This window comes from Pyrgilauda ruficollis, unplaced genomic scaffold (assembly GCF_017590135.1).
Source record: "Pyrgilauda ruficollis isolate IOZ18807 unplaced genomic scaffold, ASM1759013v1 scaffold51, whole genome shotgun sequence".
In the NCBI taxonomy this organism is placed as follows: domain Eukaryota; kingdom Metazoa; phylum Chordata; class Aves; order Passeriformes; family Passeridae; genus Pyrgilauda; species Pyrgilauda ruficollis.
Window position 1 is genome coordinate 2,099,185 of NW_024526711.1, and position 20,651 is coordinate 2,119,835.

The window sequence follows — 20,651 nt, forward strand, 5'->3', positions numbered from 1 at the left end:
CAACAAAGGCTGTTTCACACTGTTTCATGTGGTAAAATAGTTAAAGTGAATGTCTGAATTCTGTGAAAATTCCTAGCAAAGTGCTATATAGAAAGATTTAGGCTGCTATCTTTGCTTAATTGACTGACATGAAATTTTACTTGTGAATTAGGTTAGATCAGACATCTCAATTTGAATCTATTAATCTGAATTGTATAAACAAAGAGTTCTGTTAAAGGAAAGTCATTCAGATAACGTTTTTGTCTTTTTGTGCTTCACTATCATAAATTGTAAAAACACAAGCTAATAACAGATGAAACAGAGTACAACACAGGTACTGTGGTGTATGGAGCTCTTAAGTTCTGAAGTGGACTTCCATGTCCTAGAACACTGCTCTCCAAGAGAAAGTGCTGAATAAAAACTAATACAAAATATATATAGTCTAGCTACCTGTGGAAATAAAGCCGCCAAATATTGTTCGAGAACACTTTGAACATTCAATTTAAAAAATCACAAACAAAACATACCTGAGTATTATTTATATTAAGCAAGCATCCCAGCAAATATTTTCATGACTCTCTGCTCTTTGCAGGTGTGCTTCCTGAGAAGAGAGTACTGGCTTCTTCTGCTAAAGATTTAAGTCCGAGGTAAAAGCCTTTGTCTGTCATTGTCTGTTGAACATTTTGTTCAAGAATTCTGTGCAATTCTTACTAAATACAAGGCAAGTTCTTCCATGGGTAGCTCTTGAAATTTCAGTTCAATGAATATAATCATCATATATACATCCTTGTATAAGTAGGAAAGTTGAAGTTCTGGTTTAAAACAACTTGCCAGAGGTTGTATCGGCAGATGATGGTTTTTTACTTGTTCTGTTGATTCCTATATCTTGTGCTGTCTTGATTGTATACAAATGTATGGATTATATTTGCAGGCTTCTCACCTTGTTTTCTTGGGAAAACTCATGGAAAGTGTTTCCAATTTGACTGATTACTTTTTTGACTTAAATGAATTTGTCCATAAACAATTGCCGTGCCTTGAAAAAGGGCATCATGTCATGCTGGAATATTTTGAGATGTGACAGCTGCATTCAAGTTTCTGCAGTACGTAAAGCAAAGCAGGCCTGAAAGGTCACTGTGATATGCCTGCTGATGTCACTGATGCATCATTTTACTCCATGGTGCCTTTGGTCCTCAAAGTCCGGTTTCTCACTTGGCATCAAAATCCCCTGAGGGTGTGTGTTCTCTGGGCTAGTTACATGCAGTCATAAAATACTGTGGCTTGTAAATCATTGGAATGAGGTTTATTTTCTGAAGTGCTCTCCAAACCTTGCTGCCTTTCTTCCCATGTGTGTCTGGCATATTCTGGCATGTGACTGGAAGGTGTGCAGCCTAAGATGTATTGGCTGTCAGGAGTGTTTTCTCCTCCCTTTGTCCCTGTTTTCCTGGTCCATGCGTAGATGGAAATTACTTCCTGGCAAGTGTAAGGCCCTGCAAATAATTAGCAATTGAAGGCTTTCTTTTATTTTTTTAACTTTACACTGGATTTATTACAAGGTTTGGACTTGGGAACATACGAATGAATGCAAAAACTTGATTTGTGGAGGTGAGGGGAACTGTGGTTTTGTGATATGTGCATCAAATCTTTAACTCATGGAAGCCACCCTGCCTATTTAATGCTTTTGTCTGGACTCAAGATTTTAATCATCCGTAAGCAAGGTTCATGTAATACAAAGAGAATACATGTGCTTTTTAAGTAAAACTAATGCCATACAATTTTATCTACAGTGTGCTGACTATCAGAATACATGATTAGATAGTTATTTTAGTAGTTTTGTCAGAATTACTGACTTTGAACTTAGTCTTCAAAAGTAGCAAATAATATGTTTGGTTTGTAAATTTTTAAACAAGCTCTGTTTGAAGGTGTGGGGTTAAGTATGTTTTGATATGCTCAAATAAAAGATTTTTTTTTTTCTTTATTGTATTTTTTGTTTTACAGTTACGACTGGTTCCAAACAGATAGTTTGATCACAATTGTCATATATACTAAGCAGAAGGTAAGAATATTTAATGAAGGAAGAATTACAAGATCCAGTTGTTATCTAGCTTGAATTCTGGGAGAACTTTATAAAAATTGTTGGTTTTTTTTTCCCCTTGGCTATGAAAGGACATGAATGCAGACTTGGTGATAGTTGACTGTCAAGACAAGCAATTAAGAGGAGAAATCATCATGGATGACCACTCATATCTTGTAGAAGTTGGTAGGTTTGTATATTTTACAGTTGAAAGTATTGAATTTTCATTCTACTGTATTAAAACCTGCTCATCACACCATTAGCATTTTACATGTACCAGTTAATATTTTATTCCTCTTTCATTAGAGATGATTATAGTGCCTTGATGTAAAGGAGTTACATTGTTTATCAACTCATGTCTTCATCTTTTTTAGTATAGACTAAATTTCTTACATATAGACTAAAATGCAGTAAGAAATTGATTTTAAAGTTGTGTAAAATTTTTCTTCAAGTGTGTTTTTTATGATTATTAAAAAACCCTCATTCACAAGGGCAAGTGCAATAATTGCAGACTGGTAGCTTTACATGAGCCATTGTTAAAAGTAATGGGAAAAATAATGCCTTCATGCATGAGGCTTGTAGGAGTCAGGAGTCAAATTGTAAGGCCAAATAAACATGCATAACTTTTTGGTATTATTAGTTCACTCAGTATTCCTAGACTTACTTATACTTTGTGTATATATGATCCTGAAATAGAATTTTGTTAATGCTTAACATGCTGTTTGTTTTTATTTCAGACTTGGACCATGCAGTTTCAGAAGATGTGGCTGGTAATTTGTCTCTTGCAGCACTTCTGTATCTCTTCTAGAATAGAAGGATGAACTTCCATGATCCTTGTGGGTCCCTTCCAACTCAGGATATTCTATGATTCTGATATCAGAATTCAATTTCAGTTGGGAATTTCAATTTTTTTTTCTGACTCATAAGATACTTCACAGTTTTTCTTACCACCAGGTCCTGACAGAGTCAATCAAACCAAGCCATAACATTAAATATTTTTTCTTAATTGTGGCATTTGGGCCTGTGAAAGTAATAAGCTGATAGTGCTCTGATCCCTCTGAGTATGACTGAAGGCTAAAAGAGCTAAAAGTTAGTTCTGTTGTTTATTTGTAAACTCTTTTTTGCTTAGACTGAGACTTTCTTGGATTTAATTGTTAATTCAAATGGCCTTGAAAAGAAAGTAGTAAGTAGTGGTAACTAACAATTTCAGTAGACAAGGACTCTGGGTTCATGAGCATTTTTCTTGACCATATGGTCTGTCAAGCTGTCCTGGTTTCACGACCTGTTAAGCAAATAATGTGTATTAATTATGCATAATTTGATATTCTAATTTAAATAATTACTTGTATCTTGAGAAATGAGTAATTGTGCTGAATTTCATTATAGTTTACATGTGAAATATTTTTTTGTACAAAGTTTAACTAAAAGTAACAATATGAAATCTTTTCTCTTTTAGTAAATATTGCTGAAAAAGTAGGGAAAGTAGAGATTATCTTAAATAAAAAGGATAACATTCATTGGAAAATGCTGGGACAGCCCTGTGAGGGTCATAATACTTTTATCAAACGCACAGACAGAGGTAAGCAACTTTATGGCCAGCTACCAGCTGTTTTAGGACTTCTTGGAGCTTGTCAGTTATATTTGTTTTTTTCCAGGATTTTCTTTTTCTATTGATGTACCTTCATTTCTTTCACAATTGAAAGATCTTGAAAGAAGCTATTCAGGAATTTTCCTAGAAAGGGTTTGACTTGGAGAAGGGTTTTTTGTTTTGCTTTAGTGTCTTTGTTTGTTTTGTCCCACAGTGGAGTTGAAGGTGAACCTCATATTGGAAGGGGAACACTGCCTGAGTGTTGTTCCATCTCATGGTTACCTGTGTGCTTAATGACCTCTCTGTCCATATGAAAACCTCAGTAGACCCTGAGGGGAGAGTGCATGGACATGTAGCAATCATTATGGGAGTAACTGGAGTGAAGTATCAGAAGCCTTCTCTTGCAGTTGGTACTGTAGAGACAGTAACATCTGTATCTACAGATGTAAGGTTGCTGTAAGGTTGTTCCAGTACACTGCATCTTTGTCACTTGAGCTCAGATTAAATAAGAGACTTAAAGTCATGTGTAGATATTAAAGCCAGCTCTGAATAAACTGGTGTGTCTACAAGAAGCAGTAAATATTATGTATGTGGTGACAGAATAGTATGAACTTGTTGCAACACCAAAGTATATTGCAGTGGTCAGTGTGGGTTTGGGTTTTTTTGAGCTAGATTAAAAATTTCTGCACAGTTACATTGTGTAATATAACCACGCTCCTGATGTTATTGCGGTCACCTAGTTTCTCAAAAGCCCTCTTGGTCTTCTATCTAATAATGCTCAAAAATTGGCTGTTGGATTATAGTCTGCCTTATGTGTGAAAGCAAAGCTGTGTGTTTTTAAGAGCTAATGAAATGTTGCTCACCATGTTGTACACCTCTTACTGGCCCTCTGTTATGCTACATGGGCCTTTAAAATTGAGAGATTACTGTGGTACAAAAAAGAAGACTGCAGAAAAGCTCATCTCTAGCTACCTTTAGCTTATGTGGAATGTAATTTTCCTTTTGAGAGTTTCAGAAACTGTTGAGTCATCCACTTTAAAATCAGATTTTTCGATATAGTCCTCTGTATCTAAGGGGTTTCAGCCTGATCTAATGTGTTGTCCACTGTCTGTTGGTCATTTTCTCCCTCCTTATCACTTTTTGTGATTATAGTAAACAGAAAGAGAAGATAATCTGAAAGAACAAGAGATACAGGATACAGTGGCTTTATAGATCCTTTGCAAATGAGGAAGGTTAGATGCAGTTGACAAAACACATATTGAGCATTAGTAACCAATGCTTTCTAGATAATGTTATCTTGTTGCCCTTTTTTTTGTAGTTTATACAGTTTTTGTGTATTACTAGTTCTTTTGGTAACTTATGCTTTCTAATATAAGTAATCATTTTACCCGAAATGATTCCAGTTTGGTGGCAAGACTGTGAATAGTGAATGCTTATGGGAGCAATGGTGTTTAATTAATTAGGATTTTCTTGTCTTTGAGATTTTTGGTATTTTTGTCTTTATTGACCAGTTAAAGCACTTCCATTGTATTCAGAGCTCAGGAAGAAGAGCTGAAAACCAGCTAAGATTGACACTTGAAAAGTTTACTTGACTTTGTCTTTATTGCTTGTTGATATGACAGCATTCACAAATGAGTTTGTAAAGGACAGGTGCGCGACCACTACATGTGCAAAAGCATCTACACTTTATAAAGTTATATAATATTCTACAAAAAAGTGATAGAGGTCTTCTTCAGGAAAAACTACATAATGCAAAGATGTTACTGGAAGCCTATGATATCTTTATTATATGAAGAAACAATTAACATAAGCCCCTACTTTTTTTCTTCATAGGCTGGGGAAGTCATACTCCCAGATAAATTGCTTATGTACTCTCAAATTCCTGCTGAGTTTATACTAACATTTTGACCAGTGTAGTTCAGTTAATTGGAAAGAATGAACAGAATTGTTGAATTTCCTCAAAGTTGAAGAGGAGGTTTTTTTTCAAAAGTACTGCAATTTCAGTTAATTGCACTGTGTCTTAGGATGGTTGGGAGATTTGGAAGAATATTCAATAATGCTTCTACTCTTTAAGAAGCATTAAGTGCTTAGTTTTTTTTTTTTTTATAACCCACAGTATTGCATAGAAAACGGAGATTTGGAAGAATATTCAATAATGCTTCTACTCTTTAAGAAGGATTAAGTGCTTAGTTTTCTGGAGAAATAATTATTTATAACCCACAGTATTGCATAGATATACAATTCAGTATAGTTAGATTGTCCGTGTAGGGGAGTTGGTGACATTACTTTTGGGTAGCTATTGTGAAACTGGTCAGTAAAAGTGTAAACAAAAGCTTATGGTCATAGGGCTGACATGCTGTGAAATCTAAATACAGTATAAAAAGTAAGGTAGAGCTTTCTCATTAAAACAAACAAACAAAAAAAAAACAAACCCCTAAAACCTGACCCCTTCCAACCAACCAAAATATCATATAGCACAATGATAGCGTGCAGGTTTTTATGTAGGTATTAAGATGTGATTTTTTTGTTGGTGCTTTTTCTGGGAAATAAGGTGTGGAAGCCCACTCATGAGGGGGCATGCACAAAAATGTAGTAGCCATATGCAATTAAAAAAACTACATGTTAGTAGGGATGACTTGGGGGTGTGTGTGTGTATTTTTTCCCATGGAGAAAAAATAACTTCTTCCTTCTGAAAATGATTCTGAACTTTTACTCAAATTTGTGTTTTGGAAAGGAATTATTTAGTAATTAATAATTACTAAGTTATGCTGTTTTAAAGAGTGTGCAACTATTGGCAGATGTTCAGGAAAGAAACAAGGTGTTGTTGCCTCTGAGGGCTGAAGTGGGATGCAATTTCCTTGTTTTGTGCAGTGGTTTTTGTACAGATCAAGTGGAAGATCATAGAGATTTTTTGGCTGGAAGTACCAGAAGGGAGCAGAGTGCTGCCTCAGCATTTACTGTGCATCAGCGAGACTGACGCTGTGACCGGGTGCTGCGTAACCAGGCAAAGTTTAGAAGATGTTGATTCAGTGGGAACTTTATTTTGGGTGGGGAGAGAGGCCGTCTGGGAAGAGCATGGCTGGCCTTGGATTATATGAGATAGCTTGTGAAATGTAGTAATTAACTGAAGCATTTGAGAGTACTGATGATTTGATTGTGAGCAGTGAAGGTTTGTGTTTGTCTTAACTCCTAAGACTGGGCTGCTGCTGGAAGTGGTAGGAAGCCACCTTCCTTTAGCTGTGGTCTAATCTCCATTAGCAGTACTATATCCATTAGCATACTCCATTGGCAGTCATAGTACTTGAGACTCCATAACCAAGTAACTTGAGCAAAATAAGGATTAACTTTCAGCTTTCAGGTTGGTGGGCATGTTTGGGTGGTAAATCCTCGCTGGGAATGGGGTGGAATTCCTCTACCTGAGATGGAAGGGTAGTGGAGCTATTCATCTTTTTCCCAAGCCAACAGGCTAGTGTTGCCACTGCAACATCACTAGGATTATGAACATCACTAGTGACTAAGAAATAAGAATTGTCGCTGAAGTTTTATCATTGAAGAAAAGCAAAAAACCTAATTAAGGAAAAATTCTTAAGTTCCCTTTCATGACAAGGAAGAATATGCAGTACGCAGAAGGGTGATACTCTCCAAAAGCTATCATTTATCTGTACAGCGGGTTTGTTACTAAAACTGAATTTGTATGCCTATAAATCGAGGTGCTGTAGTTTTTGATTCCAGCAAAGGTGGAAACTGAGTTTAGACAGTGATGTCTCTAGCCCATAATTGTATTGGTTTTTTGTGGCAGGCCTTTGCTAGTGAGGGGCTACAGGGCTGCTTCTCCTGGATCAGGAGCTGCAGTGCTGCCACTAGATGTCTGCAAAATGTTTAATCAAACCTAATCTCCTCACAAACAACTTTGGTCACTTTGAAAAATTTGGATTTGCTGCTGGACACTGACATTGTGATCAAAATTGAGAGAACAGAACCTTTCGCTTCTGTATAGTAGCAAATCATACGTCTTTGGTATCTGACAGTAATGTGGCTTTGTGGGTTGACAAAACCAACTGTTTGGCTTCAGCTTGCTACTAGGGGCTAGCTCCTTTTGTTGAAAGGCTTTTCTGCTTTGACAGTTATTTTTCCTTGTGGCCTCAGATTTTATAGGAATGACTGATAATGAACTAATTTTAGTCAACGTAGCAAAGACTACAGTCTAAACTAGAAGATTACTTAGAAAGTTTTCAAAAGTTAAATTGAATGAATCAGGACAAAAGTTCTGTGTGGCAATTGTGAAGATATGTGTATTAAAAATAGGGAGATAAAGGTTATTTATGAGAAAAAGGCTGGAATTAGTCAGGTTGGAAAGGTGAAAAAATTGTCAGGGAACAGTGAATCAGTTGATGAATCAGTTTTTTAACTTCTTTCTCTACTCCCAAATATGTGTAAGAGTATTAGCTGATGAGTGTTAAGGGTTGCATTACCAACCTCACACATCCTTTTAAGCAATTCTTAAGTCTGCAGAATTGACAGCAATCTTGGCATATTATTTGACTACTACTGTACTTTGCAATCTTATTGTGTATTGTTTTTCAAAAGGAGGATAGAAAACAAATTTCCACAAACTTTTCATAATATTTGTATAGTTGGAGAGATGCTGATGTTTTGTTTTACTTCAAGATTCATATGAAGTAGAATGACTGACTTTACTTTTTCAGTGCTTTAGGCATTCTTTTGATTCATCTGAAATGCTTGTTCATTCAAAATAAGGGATTTGTAGGATGTTAGATGAAAGATGTGATAAAATCTTAATAAAGAAATATTGATTCCGTGTCAGAAGCTTTATGTCATGTTTCTGCAGGCATTTGCAGTGGATAACTCACTAGTAGCTATTTGAATAATTTAGGAAAACCAGTGTATGCAGAAAAATGCCAATTTTAGACTGACTTAGTTGAAGGGGAGCTCTGGAAGTCATCTGATCTAACCTCCTGCTCAAAGCTGTTCAGTCAAGGTTTGAATACCTCCAAGGACAAGACTCCCTCTGAGCTTCTGCCCCAGTGTTTGACCAGACCATCCTCATGGTGATGCCTGGTTGGAATTTCCTTTGCATCTTACCCTGTTTCATGAGTAGCTCAGCTATTCATGTGAGCAACATGAGTATTTTTCAATACCATGAAAAAAAGGGGAAAAAAAGTTGCTTCACTGAAATTGCTCCAATGTAGAATGTTGTTAGAAGGGTGTCATGCTCAAGTATTCTCATACATGAACTTGCCAAATTTTGAGAGGCTTTACATAAAAATATCCACTGGGACTAGTCACAAATTCTACATTGAAAATGGCAAATTACATGGTGGCATTATTGTAGGAAGGTGGCTTCTTCTCTCTGCCTTTTTTAAATTTTTTTTAAATTATTTGGCTTGTTTTGGATGTATGAAGTTTAGATAATGCTGCTCATGGGATTTTGTTGCTTGTTAGCTCTCTTTCTTTCTTTTTTTTTTTTTTTTTTTTTAATTCTTTGCAGAGCTTCCTAATAGAGTACCTAATAGCCCCTGAAAGTTCCCTTGAGTTGCAAACCTGTTTAGGCAGTGTGGTGCTGTGACCACACTGATATTCCAGGTTGGAGCTAAAATACTGCAGTGCTGAAACAAAGGCCTGGCTGAAAAATGCTCTCCTAAAGATAGAGGAGAAAAAATTACTCATGATTATCTTCTTTACTGGAGGTTCCTATAAGCTCCCTGGAGCTTTCTCTTCTCCAGGTTGAAGAACCCCAACTCTCTCAGTGTATCTTCACAGGAGAGGCTCTCCAGCCCTCTGTTTATCTTTGTGGCCCTTTTCTGGACTTGCTCCAGCAGTCCACATCCTTCTTATGTTTGGGACCGCAGAGCTGAACATGGTGCCCCAGGTGAGGTCTCACAAGAACAGAAGAGAGGTGCAGAATCACCTCCCTCAGCCTGCTCAGTCTGTTGCTGAGGAGTGTGATGCTGTGCTGGCTTCTGTTTCATTTGCATTCCATCAGATGCTTTTGGTCTGCTTAGGTGTGTACCCATGCTGTACTTGAATGGGGAGCTCAGTGCAGCTGCAGTGTGGTACAAATGCTTCTGATAGTTTTTGGTGCTTTCCTGCTTATTCCCAGTCAATAACTCAGAGGTTCTTAAAATAACATTATAAATGAGTCCTCAGTCCAAAACTATAAAAATTATTGTAAATAATTATACAAGAAGTGTCTATTTATTGTCTTTTTATAAGTATATAGGGAAATACATTTGTCTCTCTTGTTGAAAGATATATAAGAACAGAATGACAGATTGAGACTTAACTAACAAACAAAATGTTTTTAGGACTGTTCTACAGAAAATGCAAGTTGGTTTCTAAGACAGAAGTTACCCATGACACCAAACTCTTCTGCCTAATGTTGCCTAAGGGAACACATCTCCGTGTTCCCACTGGACAACATATTTACCTCAAGCACATCATTGCAGGTAAGAAAAATTGAGAATGTAGTAGTGGATATATTTACATAAATCCTTTTCATAGTGTTGGGAAAATGCCAAGTCCATGGCCACTAGCTCCCTGATTGTTGTTAGCAAGTCTCTGCTTCCAGGGTCACGATCAGTACTTAATAATGAACTGACTGGATTAATATTAATGGAAAGCTAATTATTGAGATGGCTGGCATTTACTGGTGACCTTATTGTCTCTACTGCCAACTCTCCCTTTAAAAAAGCCAAAGCAGTGCTGTTCTTCTTTGAAGTGTGGGAAGGTTATTGTATATGTCTTATGTATCATTAGTCAGTTCCTTTTAGTTTGCAGGTATTTTGAAATGAGGAGGGTATTGTTGCAATTTTTTGGGTTTTTTTCTTCTTTTGAGGGATTTATAGTAGTCATGGTAACACTGCTTTACACTCCAGTTGTGCAATATTAACAATAATGTGAGATTATGAGAAGAATGTGTCTTGAAAATCACGTGCTTTTTTTCAATGTGCTATTCTTCAAAATTTTGTGAAAGCTTAGAAAACAGAAGATCAAAGAAATAGCCAATTTATTATTTTGAAGGATGCTTCTTAAATTAATGTTAAAATATTAATAGTTATACTGGTCACTGTACTTGGATTGCGTATACATGGTGGATACTTCTCAGAAGAATTTTTAATTGAGAACTGTTTTGACCTTCTCCTCCTCCTCCTCCTCCCCCCCTTCCTAATTCTTTAGTAGTGTCCAGCTCTTGAGATATTACTGTCATTATACAGTAGCTTTTTAAAATTATACTGCAAGACAATTTACTTGTGCAATATTAACAATCTGCTGTTTAAATTTGAAATAAATCAAGCTGTGGTACTTGAAAATTAATGAAAATGTTTAGATTTTCATATTCTTTGGGGATGACTCACGATCTTTTCATCCTGTGTCCTGAATTGCTAAGTAGTGTGGAAATAACATGCTCAAGTTTTTAGTTGGAAGTAGAAGGCTTCCAATTCTGTAATAAAAACTGGTGCAGTGGAAAGTAATAACTTGAGTAAAAGCATGGGATGGTTTTATTTTTATGGTCTATACGGGTTATTTATTTACTCTTTGCTTATTTTGGTATTTGTAGTATCTGGATGTAGAGTACTTTTCATATTATTCGAGCTGTATTTCTGTCTATTCTCTAGGGACAGAGGTAGTAAAACCATACACACCTGTGTTGCCTTTTTTGCCACTGGATTTCCAAGAACCACCTTGCCATGATGGTGTGCATCTATATTTAATGATTAAAATTTATTCCCATGGACTGTTCACACAGGCACTTGACCACCTACAAATTGGTAAATATATGCTAGGGGGTTGTGTTTACTTTTGCAACAATTGCATTATTTTTAAAGATTCACTGTCTGAGTATTGTGACATTCTGATTGTTTGCCTACTTAACCAGGACTTACTTAAAACTTCTTTTAAACCTTATTCTCCATTCCCTGAGTGTAAAGGCTTGTCCTCACTGTAACTAGGAGTTGTCCATTACAGAAAGTTCTCTCCTGAGTGATGTATGTGAACTGTATCACACATCATAGTTGATGGCGTTGATGTCATATGCTCTGGGAACGACTTCTTGTACTTTTGCAGAAAGAAAGGAGGTCCATTTTATGGGACTTAGGATGCACTTCCTTTTCCATTTCAGATACAGAGGTAGATTTTTAACACTGGCTTTGCAAATGTTTGTGTTCTCATTGCGTAAAATCCATCAAGACATAACATTTTATTTGTACATCTCTTCTTTTAACAAGAATGATCTCTATGTGAAGTGTATAATACCTTTCTGAAAGAAATCCTAATATTACAAAGATGAAGGCAATATGAAATGGCCTTTAAAAAATCAGAATGTTAATTAGCTTGTTTTCATCAAATTAATGTTTACTTTTTAATTTTTTAAATATAGGAGACTGTATTTCTGTCAGCAATCCTGAAGGCAACTTCAAGAAGTCACAAGTTCAAACTTCAGAAGATCTCCTTTTATTGGCAGGAGGGACAGGTTTCACACCAATGGTTAAGCTGCTGAATTTTGCTCTGACTGAAGTTAGCTGTCTCAGGTATGTGGACTTCTTGACACACAAGCTTCAGTGTTAATGAAACAGTTAACAAAATAAAATAGTATGAAAACATTTTTCTTCAACTTACACCAAAAACTGGCATGCTTTAGGGAAGGATCTGTCAGAGGCGAGGCAACTTCTACTTATTTGCTTGTGGACTGCCATCAACATAATGACCTGATTTGCATTTTAAAGTTTAGTTGTGGTACAAATGAGCTCACTGAACAGAAACTTTGAGGAGTTTTTTTTTTGGTTTTTTTTTTTTTTTTTTAATTACCTTCACAATTGAGTGTCTTTTTTCAGTATGGAGATACTACAATGTAGATACTGAGTTTTGGACTGAGGAGGGCTGCAACTGTTTACTTATGGCTTCTCTCTGATCCATTAGAATTGTTAGCTAATGGTTTCACCTGCTAAGCAGCACTAACACGTTGTTCCCAGGTGAGTTCCAGTTTTCACAGATTTATTTGTCATGTATGTAAGTACAGCATTAAGTATATTTGAATTCATGAAAAGATGTGTATTGCATATGCATTCTGTACTCTAAAAGAAGAAAGCATTACTTGTTCTTGGTCAAGAGAACAAGTTCTTATGTCTTGCAGAACTAGCATTTCTGCGTTTGAAACATAGATTAATTGTACACTAATCTTCATGCTAAAGCTACAAAGGATGACATAGACTGCAAAAGTTTGTTTCTAAAAAACCAAACTCTAAATCCAGACACTGTTCTTAGATTGTTATATTTCAGCAGTTACATATAATCCTGTTTTGTGAGCAGAGAGACTGTACTGTTTGGTTCTTCCAAAGTGTCCTGTATTGTTGGTAGCAGATAAAAAGTGGCTGACTGGCTTTGTGACTGGGGTTTTTTTTTTAATCATCTGAGAAAGTGCTTGGGAACACATTTTTAGCTCTTTTCAGCACAATTTTATATGGGAACTCAGTGTTGGTTTAGGGTGCAGCAGCATCTGTTTCCTCACTAGTCAAAGTAAATGAATTTTTCCTTCTTGCTGTGGAGGCTGGTTAGGTGCTGGAGTGGCTTGAACAGAGACAGGTTCTATTTATATGTAGACTCTTTAAGGCTTTGTTTTTCTGACTGTTGTAGGCAATTTGGTTCCTTGCCCTTATATTTGCTCTTTAATCCTAAATTTATTTTTGGGAAAGTACTACCAGAGGGTCTTTAATATATGTATCTTTATCTTTATCTGTATGAGATACATATGTGTGTGTGTATACATATATGAGCAGTATAAATCTGATTTGCGTAGAATGATCTTACTTTGTAAAGTAACTAGCCACAGCTTGGATTGTATATGCTAGGACACAAATTGCAGAAAGCTGAGGAATAATCTGTACAATGATAGACTTTTCTCTTGAGGGTGCCAAAGCAACCTCTGTCTGCAGTGGTGGGTGAGTGGTGCTGAACCTCTGGGGCTGTGCTGTGAATGCTGGAGAATCTTCAGCTTTCCTGGGCAGTATTTGCTGTAATGGGCTTAGATAATTGCATTTTCATTCTTATTGTCTAGACAAAGTCTGCCTATTATCTTGTAAGTCTATTTCTTGCCTACTGTAAACGGGTGAAACAATTTGTTCCCTTCATAGCTGCACTGTCCTTTTGTGCATCAAGTCATGATGCTTTTTCTGCAGCCTCGTTTCCTCTCTTACAGGCCAAATTGTATTTGGCCAAGGTATTAACTATAAAAGAATATTGGTGCTCTTTGCTTCCTTTTTCCAATGAGGATTTTTTGCTCCTTTTACTGGCTGTGTATACCTGCAGTCAGGTGGGTGGTACATTTCTTAAAGAAGACTGAAGCACAAAGGCACTAAACTCTAAGTAGGGGACTAAAGCTCTTGTCAAGTATAGGATGCTGGTAACCTATTCTGGATTCTCCTTGATTGTTGTATCATTGTCTCCACCTTTTCATTCCTAAATTACCCCTCTGTTCTCATATCAACTTTTAATATAATGTCCCACTTTAATCATCATTCTTGTTTGGAAGGTAATTTTTTAACTTTCTATCTCCTCTTCTTCCTCGGTTTTAAAATCCTTTATGGGGTCTCCAACTCCTCTCACTGAGCAGTCTTCCATATGACCTTGCATGCCAGTGTTTTTAGTTCAGTAAAATCTGCATCCCTTGAAGTAGTTTCCAATATGTTAGATTCACTCTCTTTCCTTACAAAGGGCTGATGAAGCTTCTTATTTGTTATCTAAATTTTTGTCATAATTCTGTCAACCAGCTTTTCTTTACTGGTGGGGATCATATCTAAATTTCCACTTCTTCATTTTAGTTGTGTTCTCCCTTATTTTCAGCAAGACTGACCAATTTATTCCAAGGTTTTAATTTTCTCTTCTTTATAGTGCTGAGCACTGAGGAGAAATGCAGCAGCTACCTTTGTCTACCATGGGGAGTACCAGTAAGGGTGTCTCAAAACATTATTCTCAAAATAACTATTTTCTACTTTTGTGCCCATGAACAAAATGCATGGCTTTCCTATGCACTTTATTCTATAGACTTTTCCCCCACCTGAGTAACACTGATGCTGTGGTGCACCATGCCACCATTTGGAGCACTACTTTAGTGTAGTGGGCTTTATTTTCCATGTTTTCAGAGAAGTGGGCCCTGGGAAGCATGTAAAGGTTCTGGCACATTCTGGTTCCTGAATAAGATGATTTTAGTATTTAAAGATGGAGCATAGCTGATTTGGGGCTTTTTTGTCTATACCAGGCAAGTTTCTCAAAGCTTGTGCAGTGTGCTTCATTTTGACTTATAATGCCTCTGGAGAAAACAAAAAATATAAGTAAAAGGTTTCTGTATGATGCATTAAGTTCTGATCCTTTAACAGAAATAATCTGCAATTAATTTTCATTTTTGTTTTGTTTTCTTAAGGACAGTGAAACTGATCTTCTTCAACAAAACTGAGGATGACATACTCTGGAGAAACCAGCTAGAGCAATTAGCTCTTAAAGATGAAAGGTAATTAAAAGTTTTGTGGAGAACAACTTGTAACATCTCTGTGTACAGAAGAAGTCCTGGGATTAGACTAACTGTTCACTTTGGCACAAGGACAGATTCTGATTCTGTAAGCTCTTAGCTAAGAATATGAGGAGACCTAGGGAGTGGAAGGAGATCCATTGCTCACAGATGCATAGCAGAAGCTATGTTGTTAAATTCTGTAGGTCCCATGGGAAGCCAGGGATTTGATTTACAGTGTTTAATAGATGGTTATTGGAGATGATATGTTAGAAGAGATGATTTTTAAAACTGAGAAGCTTTTTGATGCAGAAAAAAATTTGCCTTAGCCTTAACTATCAAAAACACAGTTATGAAAAAAGGAGCACAGAAGAGAGAAGGATAATGTATCCCAGGAGAAACATTATAAATTTAGAGACGTTTTCTAAAAATCTTTTTGGTGTCACTGGTTATGAAAATGTTTATGTAGAAATTCAAAGTTTAAATAGGCTCATTACTTTAATTTTTTCTTAATAATTGTTGCATTTTGCCCTCAATTACTATGTAGTTGCAGATTAAAATGCAAGTAGTGCACATGTAATGTTAAACTAATTCAACAGTCCATCATTCTGTCAGGACACACAGGATTATCAGGTTACCCTTTAATTTCAGTTCCCTTGCTGTTACCACAAGATAAATTATCACTGCTTAGATTTTATGTGGTAAAAATATGTTTTGTTTATGGTTAATTCTTAGTTGAATTCTTCCTCAGTAGAAAGCACTTGTTCTTTCACAACACTGAAGTGAAAGATCAATACTATTTCATACCCTTGTGATGTCTGGCACATTGAAAGCTTTGTAGTGTAGACATTGTGCAAATTTACAGTAAAAGCCTGTTTTGCCTTTCTGTAGGATCCTCAGATACAGAAGTGCTTGGTTTTTACTTAGTTACTATTCTATTAGTGAGTTTTTGAAACTAACATTCAGTAATGAGTATTTTCTTATTACTGAAATTGTACTGACATTTTCACGAGTTTGGCCAGGCATTCTTATCTCACTGCTTGTGTATTGAGCTATGCCAATGTTTGTGCAAAAATGCTACTGGAGCAGTAAAATCTGTGCTTAAGTATCTTAATTGGTGCCAGCTGGGTTTTTTGTAAGGTGAAATAGAAAGCTGGAATTTTTAACATTGAAAGATTTGGTTAAATAAATAAGCAATATTGGAAGTGATTTGACTGACCTGATCAGTAGGAATGACTAAATATATGTGAGTTCTGATACTGCAAGGGGGAGCTGAGCAGAACTGGAAGATAGTAACAGGAAACATCAATGTCTTGGTCACTAGCATTTAGTGTAGCAGATTTCTAATCAGAAGTAATGTTTATGAAATATTCTTCTGCTTACCAGGTTTGAGGTTCAATTCATTCTTTCACAACCATCAAAAGATTGGGTAGGTAAACAGGGGAAGATTTCTCCATCTCTTCTATCTGAGTTTGTGAAAAGAAGTAGAAGAGACTCCAAAGTGCTTATCTGCATCTGTGGTCCAACACCTTTTACAGAACAAGGAGTACAGTGAGTATTTTAAAAAATGAACTGGAAAGTGAGAAATTCTTTAGAATTTGATCACCTAATCACCTGTAGTGTTTCTGATTTGGTAGTCTTTAAAAAAAAACCAGCCTTGTGTTGTCTGCTTTGTAAGAAAATTTTCAAAACGAAAACAAACAAAAAAAAGGAATTAAAAAAACGAGCTTGCACCATACTTGAGGAGTATATTTATATTTCTGTGTAGCTAAGTAAGTATCAGCAATATATGAGTTTCATGAGTAGTACTTTGTCCAGTACTTTGTAAAACCAACTCTTTAACAGTGACCTTTTTTGCCCAAGGTTTTAAATGCTGCTTTTAATTTGACGTTCATAGAAAAGTTGTAATAATAGGAAATAAGCTTTCTTTGTTGGTGTTAGCTTGATAAATTAAGTTACAGAAGTTCAAAGCAGTTGTTCAAGTAGAAGCACTTTTCTCAATTATTTTTAAATGAATGCATTTATATGTGTTTGTACCTAGTATTTTCTCTTTTTTATGCATGTTTTAAGATAAAAGGTCCTCTGTATTTCTCTTGAAATTTATTGAAGTCCAGCTTCAAAATATTGAACCAGTATGATGTCATTTGCATTTCTGCAGTCCTACTAAAGTCAATGTGTATTGGCCAATAATTATGCTGCCTCTTGAGAAATCTGAGATAAATCAGATGATATCTGTATTTGTTTTTAGAAATTGCTTTCATTACTCAAAAAGTTTATGTAGTATATCTGGGCTCCTGGGCATTGATTGTTTTCTAAATGTATTTGCAGGGGTACAGTTGAATGTGCATGTCTGAATAAAAACAAGGAAGTGGTGCTGAAGTTATGCTTCATCTGTGTCTGTGGTGGGTTTTGAGTTCCAAATATTAATATTGCCAACTTGATTTCTGACTTTCAGATATCTGAAGGACCTTGGATACTCCCAAGAAGAGATACATGCTTTTACTGCATAAACCCATAGGAGGATATCATTGTTTGTTTGTATAATTCAGTGTTATTTATTTGTCTTCATGAATTTAAATACGTGAGAAACGATTTTGTAAGACTTGAAATTTCACTCTTGGTACCAAACTGTTTCTTGGAAGAAGCATATCTTGGAAAAGAAGTTTTATACTGTGTTTTATCTTCTTTTTGTAAATATTTTTGCTAATATTTAAGTCGTCCAGGGTATTAATTTATTGTAGAGGCAAGCAAAAAAGTGTAGTATACATTATGTCGGGTGTTTAATGTTGTTGGTTCATGAGAATTCTGAAATTTGCAACAAGCTCTGATAAAGGTTTTGACTTGATAAAACTTATTATTTCTTACTGTAAAAAGTCCAAAGAGCAATACTGTCTGAAATTAAATACTGCACTGTAACTCAGGTAATCAGTCATTGAAGAATTTTCCTTTTCATCTGATGTCTGTATTTGACTTGCAAGTGATCCAGATACATTTCTGGCTTTGTAAACAAAGAAGAAAAGTACCTTTGGTAAAACATAAAATTTACATCAAATAATAAAAAATAATAATTTTACATTACTTCATGTATTTCTGCGAAATTTTTTGTATTTTCATTTAAGTGTTATAAAGAAAGGTTTCCACAAGCTTAGTACTGCAGCTGAGAACTCAAAACAGAGCCATGGAGTCTTGGTGTCCCACAAAACTTCCCATGTGACTGATGTCAGGCATCCTTTGTTGTGACACAATCTGAAGACAAAAGCATGACAGCACAGATACCAGGGTCAGGACCACAGAAATATCTAAAAATATTTGACAGGTTGCACTAGTATTAACTGAGGTTATTTCCATCAGTGTGGTTTTTTACACTCCATTATTAAAAATGAGTTGTCATGAGGCAGTAATCTGCAGCCTGATAGGATTTGGGAGAAAAAAGCAGTAGAGCAGCCACTCCCCTTCTAGATGTTGTCATTAGTATAAGTAGGTGTTGTTTTGTGTGGCATCTAGTACTGTTTATGTCTTCCTGTTGTGTTGAATGGATATTTCTTCCTCCTAAGAAGCAAGACTTGTGGTTGTGGCATTAATATATTCAAGAAAAATATCTTAATTATACCCTTTAAAAAGGCTAAAATTGCTATCTGATAGTGACTGGCTATGCTTAACTGGACTGTCATCTCTTCAGTGCCCCTCCTCAGTTTATTGGACTTGAAGTTAGAAAAGGATCTGGTTGTCAGTTGTTGCCCATAGGTCACAAGTTATTTCAGAAGACTGTAGTTGAGAGCAGTCATAATTTGGTATCTATAGTGCGGTTAAGTGAAGGGACACTTTTCAAAGTTCCAAAGTAAACTTTCTGCTGAGATAAGCACAATTGCGTGTTTTCCCCAGGACTGGCTCTCAAAACCTTAGGCACTTTGAGGATTTTTCAGATGTAATTTAGGATTAATTGTCATACTTCTAAAAGCCTCAGATATTCTTTGGAGTTTTGAATAGATCTGTTATTACTGATAACAGGTCTTTGTGTGAGTTGCTCAGCAACAAATGGTCATTTGACATTATTTCAACTTGCTAATCTAGATATGATAGATAACTTGTTCAAAATGCCTGAAGTGAATCTTCTAAGTTTTACTTATATTGTTCTAATATTTGAAAGACTTGTTGCAGGTCATAAATTATATAATGCATTGCTAAAGTGATGGCCACCAGGCTAAGCATCTAAAGTAAAGTGGAAGTGGTTTTTGAAGGCAGCAATGCTCAGGTGTGGCTGCCTGCATTAGGAATTATCCCAGCCTTAATGCTGGTGTTAAAATGGAGCTGCTGGCAGTCTTGTAATTACCCTTTTTGACTGGTGATGTCATCAAACAGGCACAAAATGTTTTGACTGGAAAGCAGCCCAGTGCAAAAGGATGTGGGGGTGATGGTTGACAACCATCTGCTGAACATGAGCAGTGTGTGCCCAGGTGGCCAAGAACGCCGATGGCACCTGGCCTGTGTCAGCAATAGTGTGGCCAGCAGGACCAGGGCAGTGATTGTCCCCCTGTGCTGTGCAATGGTGAGGCTGCATCTTGAGTTCTGTTTCCAGTTCTGGGCCCCTTTACTACAAGGATGTCATGGAGGTGCTGGAGCAAGTGTAAAAGAGGTTAACAAGGCTGGTGAAGGGTCTGGAGAGTGCCTCACTCACATGAAGAACAGCCAAGGAGGGAGCTGGGGTTGTTTGCCTGGAGAGGAGGCTGAGACATTCTCACTCTACAACTGCCTGAAAGGAGGCCACAGCCAAGTGGGGGCTTGGCCTCTTCTTCCAGGCAACCAGTGACAGGACAAGAGGGCATAATCTCAAGCTGCACCAGAGAAGGCTCTGGTTGCACATCAGGAAGAATTTTGTCAAGGGATGTCAGGCATTGGAATGGACTGCCCAGGGAAGTGGTGGAGTCACCATGCAATAGAACGTTCACGAAACAACTGGACATGGCGCTTACTGCCATGGTCTAGTGGACAAGGTGGTGATTGTTCAAAGGTTGGACCTGATGATCTTAGAGGTCTCTTCCAACCTAAATGATTCTGTGATTCCTGAAAGTTTTCTGTGTTTGTGTGTGAGCTGATGTTAATAAGGTATATGACACAGCAAATTGTGTGACTTAAAAAAAAAAAGCAAGAGAAACAATGTACTTAAAATATTCAGTTGAGTGCTTCCAGTACATTTCTTCAATACAGTGTTCTGTGGTTAGGTCAGTATCAACACACAAAACAATTATCTCTGCTCATATAAGCACTACCTTATAGCTTTTTTAATTCCTTTATAGGATGATATTGAAAGTACCATGATTGCTTTTGTCAAGTTGAGATACTTTCCCACTCTTTCATTCTTTGCAGTACATGTTTAGAAGGGGCAAGGGGGTGAAATGACAGGGAAAAAAATCATTAAAAAGTTTTAAATACAACCTTACAGTTGACTTTTTTATATTTGATCTCCCCAGAGCAGGATTTAGGTTGAAAACAAGTTG

At 36.4% G+C, this 20,651-nt stretch overlaps 1 protein-coding gene across 3 annotated transcripts in view; it reads left to right on the forward strand.

The window, feature by feature from the left end:
• LOC121360501 (cytochrome b5 reductase 4) overlaps positions 1-18,232 on the forward strand; it is a 30,710-nt gene extending 12,478 nt beyond the window's left edge. For all 3 annotated transcript variants that reach the window (XM_041480367.1, XM_041480368.1, XM_041480369.1), the window contains 11 exons: positions 572-626; positions 1,975-2,032; positions 2,143-2,236; positions 2,788-2,820; positions 3,507-3,629; positions 9,965-10,105; positions 11,276-11,428; positions 12,037-12,187; positions 15,073-15,159; positions 16,543-16,707; positions 17,612-18,232. In XM_041480367.1, coding sequence (XP_041336301.1) covers positions 572-626; positions 1,975-2,032; positions 2,143-2,236; positions 2,788-2,820; positions 3,507-3,629; positions 9,965-10,105; positions 11,276-11,428; positions 12,037-12,187; positions 15,073-15,159; positions 16,543-16,707; positions 17,612-17,666 — 1,115 coding nt within the window. In that variant the 3' untranslated portion in view covers positions 17,667-18,232. The remainder of the gene's footprint in view (positions 1-571; positions 627-1,974; positions 2,033-2,142; positions 2,237-2,787; positions 2,821-3,506; positions 3,630-9,964; positions 10,106-11,275; positions 11,429-12,036; positions 12,188-15,072; positions 15,160-16,542; positions 16,708-17,611) is intronic.
• Positions 18,233-20,651: the final 2,419 nt, after the last annotated feature.